The sequence below is a fragment of the Ammospiza nelsoni genome, chromosome 1, assembly GCF_027579445.1.
Source record: "Ammospiza nelsoni isolate bAmmNel1 chromosome 1, bAmmNel1.pri, whole genome shotgun sequence".
Taxonomy (NCBI): Eukaryota; Metazoa; Chordata; class Aves; order Passeriformes; family Passerellidae; genus Ammospiza; species Ammospiza nelsoni.
The window spans coordinates 25680273-25701461 of NC_080633.1; the positions used below are offsets into that span (position 1 = coordinate 25680273).

The window sequence follows — 21189 nt, forward strand, 5'->3', positions numbered from 1 at the left end:
CAAGTCAGATATTAACAGTTGCCAATTTTAATTTGCTGCATTTTACAATGTGGAGAAATGTGAAAAAAATCCATTTACAAACTTACAGTAAGTTTTATGGCCTTCTCTGGTGCTACTCCTAATAGCTGTGGTAACAGACCTGTAACATGGAAACAGAGAATTCTAAGGCATTGAGTAACTTGGTATTAAATAAACAAATCAACAAATGTATGTAGAGACCAGCACCTAGAAACAGGCGATTTTTACAGCAATTTTGTGTTATTATATATAATGAGAGTACTTAAAACATTCAATTTTGAGAACAAACTTTGTGCTACCACTTCAAGTGCTACCACTGTCTATATGTATTTGTTTCTTTTTCTTTTTAATTCATGCTAGCTCATTTTATGTTTAAACACTAATATAGATTTGCCAAATATGTTTCAGTAATGTCCTAAGATGACTTTTATTTTCTGCATCTTCACACAAAAATCAAGACCTTCTAATTAATTTTGTGAGACACACTATGAATCCACTCCAAAAGTCAAAACCTCAGTACCTTTTCCTAGCAAAAACAATGGCATTAGATGGCAGGACTGAAGGGGATAGGAATCAAAATAATGCAAAACATTCAAACATGTATGACTGCATTCTTGAGCTCTTTGCCCAGCAAAATCATCAGCTCTTAAAACAAAGGAAGTTATGTTGCTTTTATGCAGGTATGGAATTTTCTATTTTATTTTGTTAGAAGTGATGTGTTAGAGAACTGGAAGTGTGAATTTCTGACTGTCAGCTTCACTTGTTTGAAGTGAATGGTCGATATTTTGTAAACATTTGAATGACACAGCCTAAAAATAGGCAAAGCTTACCAACTAAGCCTGAAGCTAGAATGGTGTTGCAAGCCTTCATCAGCATAATGAAATTAGGACACCATTCAAAAATGTGAGAAAATCACCCCAGCTAGAGCTCCTGGTGCAGAACCCTTTGTTTTGCCAGCTCAGGCAGCACATTTGGGTGCTTTCTACAAAGCCTGACATTTTCACCTCTCCATGGTTTTATTTTGTTGAAAAGAAGCCCCAAAACCAATTAAGTTTCCACCTCTAAAAGTCAACCTGCTAAAAAGCATTTTCTTCAAGAACTAAATGTGAGAATAACACAGAGAAAAATGCGCATGGTCTGATTTAGTACATTCTTCAATCCTGCTATCATCCATCAGCTTTACTGGTTCCTACTGATCCTCTTAATAAGAAATAGGCATTGAAGAAAAGCATAATATGGTTTGTGGTAGCAGGAGACCATGTTCATACACTGATGTCTTTATACTGATGTGCACATACATGTAACATTTACCCAAGATAACTATGCTGCATTATGATCATATGACTGAATATTCAAATTTAAAAATACAGTAGCACTAAGTTCATATACAGTTGCTCAAAACAAAAAACAGAGTAAGTTAAATTTTAGAATCTGATTTTCTTAAAAAGTGTTACTTGTATAACTGATGTGAAACCAGACCTCAATAAAAAACCATTAAGCTGTTCAGAATTATGTAATTAAATATTACATTATCTGCAGCACTATGAGGGAAACAGAATAATATAAAATGAACAGGATTTTTTCATTACAAAATTATCTCTGTAATTGCTATAATATTTACAACTTGCTATAAGACACGTGTGGCTTTATGTAAACACTATGGCAAATAACTTTGTAGCTTCAGAGATTAAAAAACTGTTACATATACTTTAAATGCACATCTTAAGCCAAATCCAGCAAAATTAAGCAGGTCTGATATAGCAGATACAATTCCAAATACAAAGGTCATTAATTTTAAAATCACATATACATATTTATTACACCCAAGCTATACATAACATGACTTTCAAGTCGTATTTTATCAAATAAATCACAGAAGGAGACATTCTAAAATATCAAGATAGGAATAGTATAAAAGTAGTCCAGTTGATGATCTGCATAAACCTCCAATCTTGGAACCAACATTAGCAGGACAAATCAAATGCATTTTCACTGAACTGATCTGAAGATGGCCTTTTAACCATTTTTCAGCTCCCAAAACATTGCATTTGCAAAAACACTGGCAAAGTCATAATAAAAATATGTTTATCTTGGCACAAGTTATTTTTTTCCCATCTGGTTCATTCCTTTTGTACTCAAATCTGATTGGGACTGTTACAACTCAAAGTTTTCCATAAAACTTCAAGGTAGAAAAGAGAAAGATTAAATAGAATAGGCAGCAGTTTAAAAAACCCCAACACCAGAAAAACCCATCTGAACAACCAAAACCTAGAATATTTTTCTCTTTTCCTGCCTCTACTTCACACATGATTTTATAGTATAAAAGTGCTTTTTAAGTTTACAGATAATGCTGTATATATCTACTGGAAGATAGCAAAGAGTGTTCTATGAAAGGCAGCATGAATTTTAAGACTAGGTTTTATAGCTTTACCAGGTACAGCTAGGTCTACTGTCTCCAGCATCTTAGGAAGCCAGAGGGACCCTTCATTTGATCTCATACGTATCTCAAAGTAGTACCTGTGCATTCTATATGCTGTGACCATCAAAATTAAATTTTCTTTTCTTTATTGTCTTGATGAGAGCCCTGAAACACAGTCAAAAAATTTTTAGACATGATAAAGATGCTAAGTTTTGAAAGAAAGCAAGCACATCAAAGGCCCCATATGAAAATGTCATATTTCTGTTGGGGTTATCTTGACACAGTGGGAATTTCTTAGTGTTACTATGCATTAGCAGATCAGCAATATGACATATACACAGATGGGGAACACGCTTAGAAATGTCTGACAGTGCCTTAAAAATGCATGCCTTTTATAACATCAGAGCAGAATATCTTGCACATAGGCAGCCTGCGAGTATAGTACATAGTAAACACATTATTCAGTGCCTTTTTATATCCAAGGCTTTTTAGCAGCAATTACAATGTACCACTTTGTATCTGACACACTGTCATAGTGGGACTCTCAGGGAAGGGGAAGGTGTGTGCAAGACAGAGCACCAAAAGCTGCATTCATTTTGTGACACCCTACAAGTTATTTTCTGAAAGCAGTCTAAATACATTGTGAACACACACACAACAGCTCGTCCAGCCCAGCTGTACTGATAGCACTGAGAAACAAAAATCTTACTGGAACAAAGTATTTTTTTAGATGTCTAACAGGGAAGTTTCAGTTTCACACCATGTAACAGATGTGATTTTCCCTTTGTATTAGGCAAAACAGTTACTGAAGGTTCTGTTGCTCAGTCTAGATAAAATATTTGAAACCATTAGGGCATCTCACAGGAAGGCAGTAATGGAAAACTGCCACATATTTCCATTACAGGATTCACACAATAAACTAGACAATTAATCACCAGTTGCCATTCAAATATAGCTCCCTCAAACTGGAAATGGGGTATTTCCTGAAGATGTTGTGCTTTGACAGAACTTGGGGTACAAGTAGGCTTGTAGTTCCCCATCATATATATGCTATGCCATTGCATAATTTGGAAGGAAAGCTTCTGCCACAGTCTTTTTGCATCATTAGCATGGGAGTCCATCAGTAATGATGAAGCTGGATGATGAACAAATCATTAAAATCTAAATTAGATCGCATTTGGAGTCACTGCAGGGCTAGAAGCACCATCAACAGAAATAAAACTAACAAACAAGCTCCTGAACAGCTAATGACCACAGATGACAGTGTCTTCAATAGAATTCCCTCTCTTTTCCATCCTCCAGGCAAAGTGGCATTAACAGCATGGCTACCAAACATCCTCCTAAACTACATTTTATCTCTGGTACTTAAACTTTCCATGAAACTTCCATCAAGTATGTGTGAAATAATCTCTACTGGATGCTCCGTTTAAGTCTGTGAAGCATTCTGTGACTCATCAGGTGGACTTCTGATTAAAATTCTATTATGACATGTAGGTGACCTCACCAGTTGGAAGAGACCTTGACAAATCACAGCTTTCAAAATTTTCTTAAATTTGCATGTATAAAAACACCTGTGATTTCTAAATATGCATTTCAGGTACAAACATAGACACAACAGTAAATTACAGGTATATGAGATGAGCATTCTTTTCAGCCATGCTGAGAGACAGATGAAAAATTTATCTCAGATATAAAGTCTTTAAAAAATGCTAACTACACAGTATTCATATAATGCATATTATAAAGACTCTACAGAGGTTTATATCATGTTTGTTTTTGTTGGTTTGATTTTTTTTTTAATCCAAGAGTCTTCTCAGTGGAAACATTGATTACACTTAGAACCAAACTAACATCAAACGAAATTTAGTGCTCCCTATATATCCACAAGATGGTGTAATTTATCCTTATCTGAGGTGGTGGTTTAAAACCAAGTTTGGAAAAAAACAGTGACACAAAAAAGAAAAATTAGTTCACTTTGTTGGATGGAAATATGAGCCTTTTATTAAGAATATCTGAGTTCAGAGTGGGGCTTATAATTTCTGCTTGCTTTCTTGAAGTGCATCATGACAAAGCGACCACTGCTCTAAATGTTTCTAGTAGAATTTTTAAAAAGCTTTTGCATCTACTCAGCCAAGGAGAAGTCTCCCAGTGATTACTCCCTCCTTCAGTGGGAAAAAACCACCCACATTGACTTAACCCTGAAGAAATCAGCTGAAGAAAGGATTGCAGTGATGGATGAGTAGTAAAAAGTAATGTACTCTGTAGTGTGTCCTACCTAGGGTAGAATTCAAGACTAGAATAAGATGACTCTTGCTAAATGTTTACTGTATTACATTGGGTAATTACACTAATCTATAAAATGCTCCTTTCAAATCTTCCTTCCTCTCAAGCTTAACTGGAAACTTCCTTCTGCACTCTACTCCATAACTTTCTTCAATATCTCCTGAGAGAGTGAGCAACAGTCTGAACTTGCAGAACTGCACAGAAGGAGATGCAGATTTTTAAGCAGTTTTCTCTATTTGCTTCTTTAAAAAGAACTAAGTGAGAGTGCTCTTTAAGGAGAGAATTTGTGGAACAGCAGGTCTCAATTTGCCTCTAAAATGATGCTATTTGACTATATAAGCCAGAAAGTAAATTATTGGCCTGATCTTAGAAGTTCAGCTCCACCAAACTGAGATTTCACTATTCAGTATTCCTTGGAAAACTGGAAAGCAGTAAAGATGATGGAGAATGGAAGGACAACCAATACTGATGAAGTTTCCTAAGATTCCCTAAACCTGGCAATGAAAAAAATCATTCCAAACTCAGGACAAGCAAACGGAGCTAAGAACATGCATTTATGACATTTCTGAGTTTTTATCTGTTTTTTTTTTCCCTGGGTGAAAAAAATCACTGTCCTTCAGAATTTCAATAAGACAGAAGGAGGCAATAGTAGAATTCTGCATACTTATTCTTTCAGGATACTAGAAGAAACAGAAAAAAATTTGCAAAGAATACATTTGGTTCTTTAGGCAATAACTGTGACTTTTGAAAGATCCTGATTGCTATAAATCCTTACAAAATAGAGACCATGTCAGTACTCTTTATTAAATTATTATGTCTACTCCAAAAATGGCCTCAAACTCAGTCAGTAATAAGAGAGCCTTCCCATCTCCAATTGTGCTGAAATAATTACAGAGTCTGTATTTTGCAGAGGAGCTACTTAGCCACTCAGGTCATATGTTAGAGTGTGGACATCTATCACACCACCTAGTTTTAATGTTGTTTCCCACATTGTTTTAGGAATTGTTACTTTTTTTTAAGGTGCACACAGCTTTGCCAGTTCATAACAATATGTTACTAAAATCCTCTGCTCTTCATTCCTTATTCAGCTGCCTTTAACAAATAATTTCTTTCGTTACAATATTCTTATTTCACAAGTGAAAAGAAGTTTCTAAACAAGCTAGGCAAAAATGAAGTCGGTAATGCAAGTTTCAAATTCTCCCCTATGAATATGGCAGAGGGGCATAAAAGATTTCAATAATTGTGACATCAGAAATATAATTTACTTTAACTCTGTAACAGACAAGAACAGGAATCTCATGCTGAGGTCCCTGATTCTTTATGACTCCTCTTGAATTACCTGAACTGACACCACTGATGCCACAACTGGGACAAGGACAGAACAAAAAAAAAAGCCACCATTTAACTTCAGGCACTTATCTAAGATATCCAAAGTGAGTATGATTTACATCCTGAACTGGGTCAATGGATTTTGGAGCCTTCTCCACTGGCTATAAAGGCAGGTTGGAATGGATAACTTTGTAACTTAAGTGTATTGGTTTCATATATAAAGATAAGTGGGCTGACACCCAATGAATCACTCTGGCTGACTCCACAGTGACAACCCAAGAAAAGATATACATAAAACTTGATAAAGATTACTATTTCCAAAGATTACTGAAGCAAATGCAACTGGTTTGTAAAGACCTTTTTGTCTCAAAAGAAACACAACAAAAAGTACTGCAAGGAACAAAAACCCATAGATGATCTAATTTCTTACCAAACAGGATAAAACACTCTAGGCACTAAGCACTGCTAAGGAAATTAGAACTTTACTAACAATATATTTTTGCTGTAGGAAATTGCTAATATTCCCCTATGGCAGATGAGGAGAGAAAGGACAGATAGGTCCTACAGCAATGTTCTCATTACAGTGAAGTTTTAATTACTGAGAAGTTTGCAAATCCTTCCCCTGTAACAAAGAAGCAAACTGAAGTCTGAATTAAAAAGACTCAAAAATCCAGTCACACAAAACTCTTAATAGTATCTTATCATTAGTATATAACACCTTTTAAACTTACCTCGATAAAGCCCAAAGAAACCTTCATAACGCAGCACTTTCTTGAAGCAATCAAAGCTGTTTTTGTACATTAGTTCTCCCACAAAAGAGCCTGTAGAACGCTGGTTTTGCATACGAGTTTTCACTAAATCAATTGGGTACACTGCAGTGGCTCCAACAGCTGCAAATAAAATACAAGCTATAAGAAAACATGACTTTGCATTTGCACTGACTGCAACTGTCATCTTTCACATTTACATCTAACATATCAGGTTGTTTTTATTTTTTCATAGTATGTTCTAGATACATTAAAATACCTCACACAGTTTTAACCAAATACACTTTCCAGTCCTACCTCATTATTAATTTAATTTTCCTGAAATATTTCTGGGGACAAATCAGATAGCGACACCACCTGGAAACTCCAACAGCTCATAAATTCCAAAATTCTTGTAGACATGATCCTTTCCCCTTCAATATTACAGTCATCCCACCCCTTAGACACAGCTCCTAGGGAAAGTCTGAGAAGCCTTTAACACTTAAATGAGAGGCAGAAGGAGAAGAAGGGCAAAAGAAAAGAAGAAAAAACCCAAACAGTGAAGATGAATATTCTTTTGCTCAGCCATGACTAACCTCCAGCAACTGAACCAAGGGCAAACCTGTACGCTGATTCTGCAATCTGGATGAGAACAGGTCGAGACACATCGCCTGAAGCTTTCTGTCAAGGCAGGATTTAAAACACAAAGAAAGACAAGAAAAATAATCAAAACATCTCATTTCCCAAGAGAACATTTCATGATCAGACAGATATAAGTATATGGATACCTGGAAAAAATTCCACAATACACTAGAGATTTTGTTCTCAATTATTATTTCTTTTCCACTGATCTCTAAGCGTCATATAAGGCACCCTCTTCAGAGTGGAATAGGAAAGAAAATAGATACTACAACAAAATTATACAAATCTAAAATCAATGGTCTAAATGAGGGCTTACATATTGCCTCTTCAGTCATTAATCTTCTACAGCTAAAAGCAACTCCAGCTTGGAATTTCTTTCTACTGTTGCCAAAACCAGGTACATCTATTACTTCCCAGGCTACGAAAACAAGTATGCAAGCATTCACACAGATTAGCTGAAGGAAAATAAGGTTCCATAAAGCATCCCCACAATTTCATTTTGCTCACAGTCTATGAGTGCTAGATTCAACTCAATGAAAAACAAATTTCAGAAGTGTTCCAGATTTAAAATCGCTATCTAATGAAGGACAATAATGAAGAAAACAAAAGTTCTGCAGAGGCATTAAATCTTTCATACTTACTAGCACTTTTTGCAATATGTTCTTTTTAGGATACTATAAGTAAAGCAACAAAATAAAAATATGTATACATTTTCCTGTGTTTACATTTTAGTTAATTCCAATATAGGTGGAGATGACCAGAAATAAATTAAAGATATCAATGTAGCTGAAAATCTTTTCAGTCTCAGCATCAAGCAGCTGACATTAAAAAGGAATTGGGTGGAAAAAAATTAAAAGGTGGGATGCATACACAGAAGAAATGGAAAGATTTAAGGATCATTGTTCATTGTCCTCACCTCTTGGAACAACATAAATCATGGTCGCAGAGACAGTGGCCCCAAAGAAAAAGTGAAGAAGCTGCTACTTTCATCTCACAGTTTTCTCTACCTTTTACTGCCACCTATTGTAACTTATGTTACTTGATATTCAGCTCAATGCAAATGCTTTTAACTCCTTTAGGAGTCTTCTAGGAATAGATGGTGAGCTTTTGGGAGCCAGCTCACTTGAATTCAGCCCAGCATCATTACCATTTAGTCAGTGCTTGAACAAACAGAAAACCACCACCCCAGATACTGTCTTGGAGGTGTGGTGGGGGTGTTCACATGTAGGGGAGGCAGGAGAAGAAAAAAGAGAAGAAAAAGAGACTCATGTGTACACACACACACACAGAGGCCTGGCTTATGGCCTGGTAGTCCTAAAAATGTAGCCTGGATCAACTCATTGTGGTCAAACTGGCGTCTCCGCACAGACCCAGAGCAGGAAAAAAGAAAACCAACAAAAAGCCCTTAGTCTCACAAGACACAAAGTTAAGACTGCCTTAAAATAGAGACAAACAGGAGGGTTAGTTTAAAATCTATCTATATAGAAACTTGTGTCAATGAAAATACAAAATATGATAATACGAAAACTAAAAGATAACTGGTTTGACATTTAAAGAAAACTCCTATTTCCTTTTGCCTCAAAATCAAAAAAAAAGTCCATTTGTGGTTATACCACTGAAAGTAAATATCCTTTAGGTTTTGGACATACTTTTACTGAAACTGTGATATTATTCTATACATAAGCTCTCCAATTTTGATATTCAGCAGAGCATAAAGCAAAGCAGAGAACACTGCAAAGCCAGGAACATGCATATGTGTTCAGAATAAGGGCTGCCATTTCATAGGCTAGATGCTGAATTTTAATTTTTTTCTCTTTTCCTCATTAAAAAGAACACAGAGCAACAGAATCACAAAACATAAACACCTTAATGAAGCATGCATCTAATATTTACTGACTGGCTAGATGACACTGCTATACATATTACCTTTCCAAAGTAAGTAACATTTGACCTGTTAAAATGGAGCCCAAGAGGAAGGGGCACAAAGAGATGGAGAGAACAGTTAAAAAATAAATTCTAACAAGATGTTACTCCTCACAGTTATTACAGAACACAAGAGAAAAGCAACTTAGATGACAACAACAGGAAGAGGTTGGCTGTCTATTTACCTGGCCCTGGAAACAAATGACAGCATCCTGCTGGCTTCTGTTCTTACCTGCCTCTGAGCCTCAGCCAGGTTGTAGGGCAACGTCCCTTCCTCCAGAGGAGCAATTCTCTCAATGTCAGCTAACGTCATGCGCCTGAGGAAATTAATTCACATTAGTGTTCACTTAGAGGTTGCTTTTCAGATCACTAAAAGTTACCTGCACGTGGGCCACTACACTACACTCTCTTGCTCCCCAACATCATCTCCCACTCCTTCCAAGAAAAAGAGAAGAGAAAAGAGAGGAGGATAGATAATTCTCCGCTTACCCTCGTGGCTCATAAAGATCTGCTAACTGAAACAAGATGTCAACTTCCATGGGTGTAACCTGACCAAATTTCTGGGCTGCCAGAACAAACTCCTCTGCAACAGAATAAAAATACAGAAAATTAAATGAAATCAAACCAGAAGAAATAATCCAGAGCACCCCAAAGTTGCACTATATTTCAGTATAAAGTAGAAGACGCTGGTTGGGGAGGGTGAAAGGGGAGTAAGTTACCCAACACAGAAATGCTCCTGTCACTACATAAATGTGTGCTTTAAATGGTCTGTCCTTCATGCAAGTAAGTACAACTCTCTGGTCTTAAAGCTTAGTACTACCAGCAGGATTTAGGATATTTGACATACGGTATCAATCAGCTGCAGGTCAGAGGGAAAAATATAAAATAAAAAGCAAACAAAGAAAAACCCCCAAAACAGGAGTCAAGAGATGTGGAACTTTTCATGCATAGTCCCAGGAGGCCACATTAATGAAACTCTGGTGTTGCACAGGGAATTCTCTATAAAAGTGGTTAGATATAGCAGATAACATCTTGTTCCAAGCTTGTAGATCAGCTTACTGTGCCGCCAATACAAGTTTATGGAATTCTTCAACTACCCTTGAAGGTCACTTTAATAGGCTGCCAATTTGGCAGGAGTCCTAGGAAGTTTTTTAAACTTTTAAATATCTTTACATACTTTCCTCACCCTGCCCCCACCACCAGTTTACTAGGACCTTTTTCTGATTGAAACAAAATGAAAAAGCTGGAGGGTGCACTGTGACAGGACTGCACAAAACTGAGTGGCAAACCAAGGAGTGGTAACAAGGCAGGCTTCCCCCCTGCCCCCACTGATTTAAAAGCATACAGATGAGGTCTTTCCCTCCATTCAAATACCCAAGGAAACTTCCAGACTGCAAATATTTCTACCAACCTTTAGTGACTTCCACATCTTTTCTATTTCCAGCCAGAGTACTGTAGATCTTTCTAATGAGCTCCATGTTGTTAAGGAGAGAATTAAATCCATTAAAATAGGAAAAGCTGACCTGATGGGAAGTGGTACCTCCAGCAGCCTAGAGACAGTAAAAGAGGAAAAGAGAACAGAGATTGTTACAAGACTAAAAAAAACTTGAAATGAAAGTTTTCAAACAATGTTCTTTTACAAGAGTGACAGCAACACAGGCTTGCTTTTTCAAAAAAACCTTCAAAATAAAGAACTTTAAACTACGAAAGATTCTTATGTTACTGAAACTAATCATGACCAGAATATAAAACTCTCCCCACCCTACAAACCTAAACAAATACATATGCAGGATTATAACAACATAACCAGTAGTAATTTACAAAGTTCAAGTTTCAGTCCTGCTTCAGTTGGAAATGTTTCATAAGTCGGCTTATTTCTAATAATGAGGAAATCTACTTCTACATGTAAAGCATATTACTATATAGAAAATTTCAACAAAACCAAAACATATTCTGAAAAAGGTCAATTGAAACCTTTAAATTCACAGGCATTTCAAGTCATGGAAAACCAGCAGTAAGCTCTCAGGCTTATATCAGGCAGTTAAACATAATGGGAACAATAAGGTTTGAACAGTTACTCATTTTCAAATGAGAACTGAGACTAAACCTTTGTCTTAAAGTGGTGATGGGTCTGCACACAGAAAAAAATATTGGATCAATTCACTATTTAAATTATAAGATAAATGATCAAGCAAATTTCTGAAAAAAATATGCATAAGCTTGCCAAATTTTAACTGACATTGAGGGATAATCAAAAATCATACCTGATGTTTTATGACAGAGCATATGACACAGGAAAGCTGGTAACAAGATTGTGAGAGAGCCAAAAGAAAAGTATCAAGTCTCACTGTCAGTTCCTAAATCTTCTGGCTATGCTTTTTGCTGCATGCATCTTCTAATATTCTGGTAAGAGTTTGCACTACGCATCACTTCACAATTGCAAGTGAAGTGATGACATCTCTTCCTTGCAAGTCAAAGCAGAACAGACCTTTAAGCAGATCTTCAAACCTGAATATGGCCAAATTTTGGATTACTTGGAATGTGCTGCTACAAGTTCACAAAATTATAAACTGTGGTCAAAACCAAATGTACCTCTTTTCTTTATGCACTCCAAACTGAGACAAAATATACAGTCAAGTGTAAAAACTATCGGTCAAGATACAGTGAATGTCATTGGCTGATGTTCCAATTCATACATTGTCCCCGGTACTTGCAAATCACACTCAGGAGCTTAGAATTTACATTACAAAGCAAGTTCTTTGAGGATGATATCCTAAGTGGGATGTAATGGCATTAAAAAATATTTGACACAGTCTGCTGTGATGGAATGGCTGGAAAAAGGCAAACTCAACATTTGTAGGCCATTACTAAGGTCCATCTACATACTTTGTCTTTTGTCTCTGAAACAAGACCCTTGAGGATATTTATTCAGCAATCAGGGTTAATTTTCATATGTGTAGATAAGAACTGCTAGACTTCAAAACATGCAATCTCAGGCTGGACTATGTGTTGTGTAGTAGTCAAGGCTAATAAGAAAAGGAATTTCACATCTGTATCCCAGGTCTGCCAGCTGGGATACCAGAACTACTCACAGCTACTAGACATTCTTCTACGAATGGTGTCAGCATGTGTGGCCGGATGGTGACCATAATGTCCCTGAAGTCCATGGCTGTCACTCTTCCAGACTGAGCATTGTCTCTCTGTACAAAGGCTTGTTTTGCATGTTCTAATTGTATCTCCTGAAAATATATGGGGGGAAAAAAAGGCAGTTAGGTTCAAAATAATCACCTTAACAGTTACATTTAATATAAGTAATGCATACCTGACAAAACACAACTACATGTAACCGAATTTTAATTGGCTGTTATATGTATGTTTTATGTAAATTTCAGCCTTTTCTATTCAGCCTTTCCTATGGTCTCTATCATTGACCTCAGCATCTAGGACAACATCATGATTTCTTTGCTGTCTGGACATTATGTCATGCAATTAATTTAACTGAGAAATGGAGAACACATACCAGCACACCAGTGCAAGTAATCTCCCACTATGAACATTAAAGTTTTCCATGATGTGCATTACCCAGTTTATTGCATGTGTCACAGCAGGTCAAAATACTTTCTGTAAAAGCACTCATTACTCCCTGAACAAGGACAATGAAATCATCAGAGATTTCCATGTAGACACCTACTAATCTGGAAAGGATTCCCTCAAAGAGCATCCTCACTTAAAGTTGTCTGCAAAAGACACCAGCAGTTTAATTTAGAACTCCTTGTCTCATGACTGATTAAATATCAGTTCTCAGTATTTCAGTAGTAGTAACAGGCATAAATATTATCTGATACAACCACCTGATAATCTCATTTTGTGATTCAAATCTCCTTGTGAAAGAAAAGAGAAAAAAAGTATATAATCTCTCAAAGTTGTATCTTCTCCTACTGTGACCTTCACCCTTTCTTCTTAAATGACTGTTAGACTACTTTATTTTTTTGTCACTTAAAAGGAATAATCCTGCACAGATAATAGCTGGATATTACATATGAATTTTTGTTCAGTTCTACAGGTTTGTAAAAAAACCCTAAAAATTCTGGTGATGTAATTAGACTTCCCAACCTGTAATTTTTAGTTGAATGGAGGAATACAAATCATTGCCATGTATCCCCTTAAAGTTTCAAGGATTATAAAAACTTCTTCACTGGAAAAACTGATTAGTCAACAATATGGAGCAAGTCTTGCAGTGGACCATGGCACTATCCAGCTATTTCCATTATATTTGCAAATATGTGCCTCAAAATACATACTAATACAAGACTCGAGCTAGTCAAGAGTCACCATCATGAAGTATCCACAGTATATATGATTTCCAAAAGTTGATATTTGTCTCACAGCAGCATCCAAGGAAATAAAGAGTGAAAGGTGAAAGGCAAATTCAGATGGAGTAGGATCAGACCTGCCAGAGGCCTACACATGCCACCCCTCTCTCCTTCTATTCACTCAGTTCACACTGCCACTCAAACCATGCTTGTATTTTTATTTCAGCCTTCTGACTTTGCCAATTTTGTTCTTAGTTACTAATTACAGCAATGTACCCTGTATGATGAAAACCTCCTAATATATTAGGCAGAGGGAAGAAAGGGGTGAGGGGGAAAAGACTGATCAATGTTTCACTCCAGAATTAATCTGAAATTTCTTATTTTGATGGGAAACGCTTGTGGGGGTTATAATTTGAAGTGGTACAATTTCAGTTCAGCCACATTTTCTTTACATTACAGACCTCTATGTTGAAGTGTAACAATTCAGCAATAATACTCACTCTGGCTGGATGCAGCCACACAAGTTCTTACTGCACTCCAATTGAGACTACAATTTCAACAGAAATTTGGAAGGAAGCAATTTTGGAAGGTTTATGGTGAGATGAGCACAAAAACACAAAAAGACTTCATCAGTTTGAGGCAGAAAACTGCTTGGAGGCAGAGAGCTCTGTAGAGGAGTTAAGTATAATAAAGCCTGTATCCTAAACACTCATCACCTAGCAGGTAGAAACGTATGAACAAATGAACAAAAATGTTTGTCATTAAATGGAAGCACCACCATAGAAAAAAATCAATTGCATTTAGCAGAAGGATTACATGGGAAACAGTGCATGTTGCTTTCGTCTCCTTCCTTCATTCAATTTGTTTTAACCACTGAAACTCCTGGCAGAGTTTTGTTGGAAGAATCCAGCACTAAAACACAGTAAAAAAACCTGGACACCACTTGCAGAAGTCCAATCTGTTCCTGTCCCTGCACACCCATCAGTGAATCTGGAGGTATTGTACCATTGGAGTGACCTTGGGTGACAGTGATGTCTCAGCCACAGAACAGAGCAGGGCTCATGCTCCAGAGAGGTGCATCAAGTGCATGTTTCTTGTCATCCCCCAGCTGACTGCAAAAAGCCTGCTGGTGCTACAGCTGAGAACAAGCCAAAACACCCCATCCTCTCCTGGCAAATGTGAGTCGTTCCAATTTTCCTGGTAAACTGGAAGCCACTGGAGAGAATTATCCCACTTGTTTAAACACATTGTCAAGGTCTTGGTGCTGCCCCTCCTTGTCAGCCAGAAAAGAGTCATTTAGCTGTAGACAGACAGCAAGACAAAACTCTGAATGGGATGATGCCAGTCTTCTGAAACTCCTTATTCCCACCTCCTCCCTAGTTCAGAAACTAAGTTCCAGTTCAAAATGGTTTATGCATACTGCACACAGATAAAGAAGACTGACCTCAGGAAGGCAGAGACTTTTTAGGCTATGGTTATTTTGAGCAGTGCTACACATTATCCAGTTACACCAAGAAGAAAGAAGCACAGGGATCCTCAGCCACATGACATTTCCAAGCCATGACCACGGATGGCAGCAGTATGGCACACAAGAACATGCAGACAATCACATGGTAACACACAATCCCTGCTGTCACAAACAAACCAGACATTTCTAATCACTGCACAATGCCATCAATGCAATAAACTCCTTGAAGTGTTTACCCCAAAAGGCTATCCATACCTGCAGCCTCCATGCCTGAAAGTTGAGATTACTCACAGCAAAACCATGTTTCAAAAAGAGCTCACTAGCTACTGGCAATTTATCAGGAAATTCTTGATCAGATGTTGTAACATATGTTGTGTATATGCAGCTAATATAAAAATATCACCTTAAAAATAAACTGAAAAACAATAAAGCAAAGCTGTTGTCTTCAGAGATGCTATCTGACTTAAAATGATTTTATTTTATTTATACTTATAAATTTTATTTCTGTCCCATATTATTTTACCTAGACAGACTCAGATTTAAAGAACTACAATCGTCATTACTTTGAAATACAAATTACACATCCTAAAGAACCTTTTCCAACTAGACTTTCTGTAAACTTAGATATACATCCAAAACAAGCATCTTCCTTGATGCTGGAAGTCCAGAATTCCCCCAGGTAGCATAAGACTCTGTGAAAAATTAATTCATACATCATGGCAGGCATGCTGGCACCAGAATTCTAATGAAATTATTTCCTACCTAGAGATTTTACCTCAGCTTTCACTTATAGCTCATTAAAAGCTTCTTTACCTTCCACTTAGATAAAATTTTATGCTTGCATTCCATCCCAATGGATCTACAAGTCACCAGATACAACACAATCTTTGCCACTGGAGTAGATCCCAAGGTTCAATTATAGAGAATACTAATTCAACTAATATTCTGGGCGTAAATAAATTCCCAGACAATGCAGAAATGGTTTTACCAGGCCCACATATAAGCATATGTTAAAATTAATTGTGTGAAATAGATTTTACATGCTGAGAAAGGGGCTGATGTTGCTCTTCATAAGGCAGACTTGCCACTATGATGGAACAGGATCATATCCAAACAGATACATATGAATGATATATAGTATAGATAGATGAGCTAATTTTAAGCTAGCAAATAAGCTGGGTAAAATAACACACCTTGAGCTTTAGGTTGATGCAAATAGATTGTTAACTGCATTAAAGCCAAGGAGTTTGGAGGCTATACTTTAAGGCATCTCTCTTATTGCAGACAGAAGAAGTGCTGGAAGAATATAAATATTCAGAATCCCATATAAACACTTCATATTTAAAGCCACAAGAGATCCATCTTGTGCATGGATAAAACACACTAATGTTATTTTCCAACTACCTTGAGCTTTGCCAGAAGTGATGATTAGTCCAAATGCTTCAACAGATAATGATCATGGAACAAGTTTATGTGACATAATAGGACCCAATGTAAAGGAATGAATCTAGCTAGATTATTCCATTAAAAGTTGCAAATTGCATTGTACTTACAAAGCAGTACCTGAAGCGCCTTACAGAACCATCTGGTCCATGTTAAGGGCAATGTAAAGTGCATTCACACATCAGGAATGCAGAAAGGTAATTTGGTATCCACTGTGGTCTCCTGCTGTCTAAGGTCCAAGGTCTAGACATCAGACTAAAAAGACTGACTCATGCACAGGCAGAATGTCAGAAGGAAAAGCTGAATACCAAAGGTTACAAAGCTTAAAGGAAGATTTCCACGCCTGTGAGCAGTAACTCTCCACTTTGTGCCGAGAGCTATTTCTGTGCCCAAACTTCAGTGTCTGTAATACAACGCTGCAAGGCAAGAATCAGCAGGGAAACTTTTGTGATTCAAGGATTTACAGTTCTAGAAAGTGGGTAAACAGATGTGCCCAATTACTGTGACTGACTGAGCATCCTAATAGATTGTACTGGTAATAGGCAGCTTCAGCAATTAATTTATTTGAAAATCCGTGCTGCCTGCACCAATGCTGAGAGCATCTTTATTAGCAGCATTAGAACTTTTCCGGAGTGCCTCTCACCTCTCTGGAGACACCCAGAATTGTCATCCTTATTCTCCTGTGTTATGCTCTGACCTATATGGATCATCACCAAAAGGGCTGGCTGGTTCATTAGGACCACTGATACCTTCCAGCACAACCAATTATCCCCACAGTATCATCCCGTCTAAGTAAAGTCCTTTCAAGTAAGAGAAACATCCCTCCACAAGATGAGAAGAAAGCCTAATAGTTGGGACTAATCTCCAAAGTTAGAAAACTCCTCCCTCAGTGCTTGCTTTTCCTAATAAAGTTTAAAAAATAAAAGAACCCAAAGATAGAACCTAAATATTCCAAATACCTAGCCTTATCATTGCAAGCTCTTTTAGGTCTGTGACTCTAAACTCTCTTAACCTCTCTCAACAACCCTTGCACACACATATTTTTGGGGGTTTTTTTTAATAGTTAGCAAGTGTTGCATTTTTATTCTGAGTTTTTCTACAGGTTTTCCTCATATCTTTAAGCAAACAGATCAAGCAAACAGGACTGGTATTTTTTTAAAACTGACTTTAAATCACCAAAATCAAGATACATTTCCGAGTCTTATTCTGTAGCTGGAAGGAGATACCAGAACACGTTGCCAGAGGCATTTTTTCCTAATCAAGCAGCACATTTGCTTTTTCATTCAAAAGAGGTTCTGATTCCTATTTCTGTCACAAAACTGGTTTATGTCTTAGCTACTTAGGAGTTACAATAGTCAATACAAAGCCTAAGGGAATATGATTTAATCATGTGATACCTGACGTCCTCTTCATACAAAGTTAATTAGGCTCTGTTCTACAAAGTCAATTTGAAACATTTGTCTCAATAGCATTATCTTAATTATTCCTCATCAAAATGATACCACCTCCTACTGTGAACTAACATACTTGTGTAAACAAGAAAAAAAGAAACCTGGCAGTCTTGAAGCAGGTTCCCATTTTAAAATTCTCTAGTGTAAATACTAATACAGGCATTAAGTATTCAGGAGGAATACAAATAAGAAACTCACGTGTTTCACCTCTTTTCCTACTGAAGACTATTTTTAATAGTACTGCTGAAATACAGATAATAGGGTGTTTTTTTTATTAGCATATTTTACTTCCTGTAACAAAGTACCCGAAAGTACAAACAGACGAGAATTCCTTGCAAAAAGTAGCATTTTATTCTTTATATGGTACAAGCAAATTTTTTCTCTCTAAGATAAGCTTAATTCAAAAAAGATCAAAAGTAAAGTGTATGGAAATTACTTTTAACAAATGTTACTGCCTATCAGCTCTGAATTAAATATATGTTTGGCAAACATACTGTTCACAGACAGAAATACTTCTTAATATGAGTCTGGCAAGTTGAGTCCAAAATGTTCAATATTGTTATTTAACATTCTTTGACTAGTAGATTTAAAAATACAGGAGATTTTCAGACATCAAAGTCTATTTTTTTAATTTCATGTCTGTATCTACACAACAGTGTAGAAAAAAAACACCTTCTGCATACAGGTGCAAAAACAAAGGAAAAGGAAAAAAAACCAGCCTGAATCAGAAGTTTTACCAATAGCATATCCTATTTATCAACATACTATACAAGTCCAGCACTCTGATTGTAAAAGCCTACACTTGGTATGTATTTCAACTTTGCTACCAGCATGATATTTGGCAAGTCTGCAAATACTTTGATTCTTGCTTCCTTCCCATTACTCTTGACAAGCCATACTGTATTAGACCCACCAGTAAAAACTGAGTGAACTCGGCGTAGGTTAGGTGTCTTTTTCTATCCTTTCCAAAATGCAGCTGTACGAACTCAGAATTCCAGTTAAAAGGAATGTGCTGATGAATCGTGGTCTGGCCAAAAACTTGTTTGGCATCCTCTGGGAAGAAAAGAAAAGTGTTCATTTAGTAATAAAATAAAATAACAACAGAGACAAACATATAAACAAATATGATATTTTATAACAGGAAAGCAATATTGTTCATATAAATTAGTAACACATTGTAAAGCAAACCTAATGTTTTTTGTTTACCCAAATCATCACCCTCACAAATAGTTCCTGAATAATACTTTTACTTGTGAAGTTTTATATGCACAGCATTTATTTAAAAGGAGCTCAGATATTTCAAGTTCAAGCAAGGGAAAATTAAAATTAAAAGACAATTTATAAAAAGATTATTAAAGCTAGCTAATTTTCAGCATAATCTTTTCAAGCTGCTAACAATGTCAGTTTTGTATCACTATAATTCATGCTTTTATATTTTTCCCAGAGCTCACCACATTCAAACAAATCAACTGCAAAAATACCATTATTCCAAGATCCAGTTTTCTGGAGTTACTTATGGAGCACTGACAAGCAGGCCAGGGGATGGGGGGAGACATGGTAAGCAGGAATAAAAACTTACTGCCAGAACTATACAGATTTTAAACCTAAATCTCTTTTACAAAGAGGGGGGCACTGTGACAAGTATGATCACACCTAAATACAAGCTTCATATTTAGTAGTCACAACTGGGCAACAGTTTACTACATCCTTGGCAGACTGGTAACACACAGCCGTTTCTGTGAAAAAGCAACTATTTGATACACAATCAGTAGTAAGGACCACACGTTTCTGCAACTAGACAGTGTATACTGTAAGTAATGAAAACAGCAGAGAGATCTGAGCAAGTATTTGTCTCAAAGGACAGAGCCCACTTCAATATGATAGTTTTGTCTCAGCCAAAAAAATAGGGCAGAGAAATCCTCTGAAGACAAGCTTAAGGCCAGAGGTTCCCAGCTGCTCTGTGCTCTCCTAATTGCTGTATGACTCTTCCAGCAATGCAAGCCAAGAGCCAGTTCTTGTCTCCTGTGAGCTCCTTTGAGCATGGAGAGATGGTTCCCAGGAGTCACTCCCTACCCACAGGCTGGGCCAGGAGCTGGTCTGCTCCCTTCACGCTTTGTGGAATAAAGACCAGGAGTGCAAACCACGAGCTCCTGTCTGTCTCTGCAAGCAGCAGAGCTGTAAGCCAGTTCCCAAGCACGGCTGGTGCCTGGGGTTGAGGAAATCAGCACAGCTTAGTGCTTGCCTGTGTTCAGAACAAGCTGGGAATCACCCCACTGGAGCCAGCCTCTGCCTGCCAGGCGGGACTGGGAGCCACCTTCCACTCCATTCCAGTGCCACAAGCAAAGGTGGGAGCTGACTCCTTGGGGCAATGAGGTTGTGTCTCCTGTGCATGCTGAGTTCTGGCTTCTGGTTCAGTCCATGCCAGGCAGGCACAGCAGCTCTCTTGACTTGGGGAAATATAGCCAGGGTGGAATCCCCTCTATTAGGCAAGGAAGCAGGTAAAAGTGAGTGAAGTGGCACAGCTGAGAGCCAGGAAGATGTCAAGAAGAGCCCAAGTAAAAGAAGAATAAAGACACAGGAAAAAAAACAGTCACAAAGAGATGAAAGGGGCATGTGTCCTGCTGCACTGACCCAAAAGCCCTGCACATGGTATTACCCACAAGAACAGCTTGTTCTAAAGCAAGAAGGCTTCAGTGATAGAGCAGAAATGAAACTGCAGACCTCTTCCTGTCTCACAAACTAGTCTGTAGTTTCAGCTTTAAAAACACAGCACTCACTGATCCCAGGAAATCAGCGGTGAAAGAGCAAGTTGGATTTAACCTACAAATAGAAAGACTAACCCCAGTTAACCTCAAATTCATGAAATTCATAACTCCAAGTCCTAATGTCCTATGAGAATTTTCTCCAAGCAAAGTCAGTGCCCCCAGGACAGCCCCATTGTTCATTCATGTCTTAAGCTCCATCACAGCCAGCTTGGATCTTGTCTGCCAGCATTCTCCCAGAGCAAAATTCTACTCTCAAAGCAGTGGGAGAGAAATCTATTGGTTCAGGGTGAGGTCCTATCCCTCTACTTGAAGCCTTTCATTTAGGGTGCTTCCTACTGACACAGATCAAGGCACCTTGCCACATATCACTGGAGATCACATTTATAAAG

General features: G+C 37.4%; 1 protein-coding gene across 4 annotated transcripts in view; it reads right to left on the bottom strand.

Moving 5' to 3' along the window:
• The window catches only part of SLC25A13 (solute carrier family 25 member 13), a 98905-nt gene that overhangs the window by 29826 nt on the left and 47890 nt on the right, over positions 1–21189 (bottom strand). For all 4 annotated transcript variants that reach the window (XM_059481044.1, XM_059481051.1, XM_059481059.1 and 1 more), the window contains exons 5-12: positions 18949–19088; positions 12453–12599; positions 10772–10910; positions 9850–9943; positions 9593–9677; positions 7392–7476; positions 6781–6939; positions 87–139 (exon numbers count right to left, since the gene is read on the bottom strand). In XM_059481044.1, coding sequence (XP_059337027.1) covers positions 87–139; positions 6781–6939; positions 7392–7476; positions 9593–9677; positions 9850–9943; positions 10772–10910; positions 12453–12599; positions 18949–19088 — 902 coding nt within the window. The remainder of the gene's footprint in view (positions 1–86; positions 140–6780; positions 6940–7391; positions 7477–9592; positions 9678–9849; positions 9944–10771; positions 10911–12452; positions 12600–18948; positions 19089–21189) is intronic.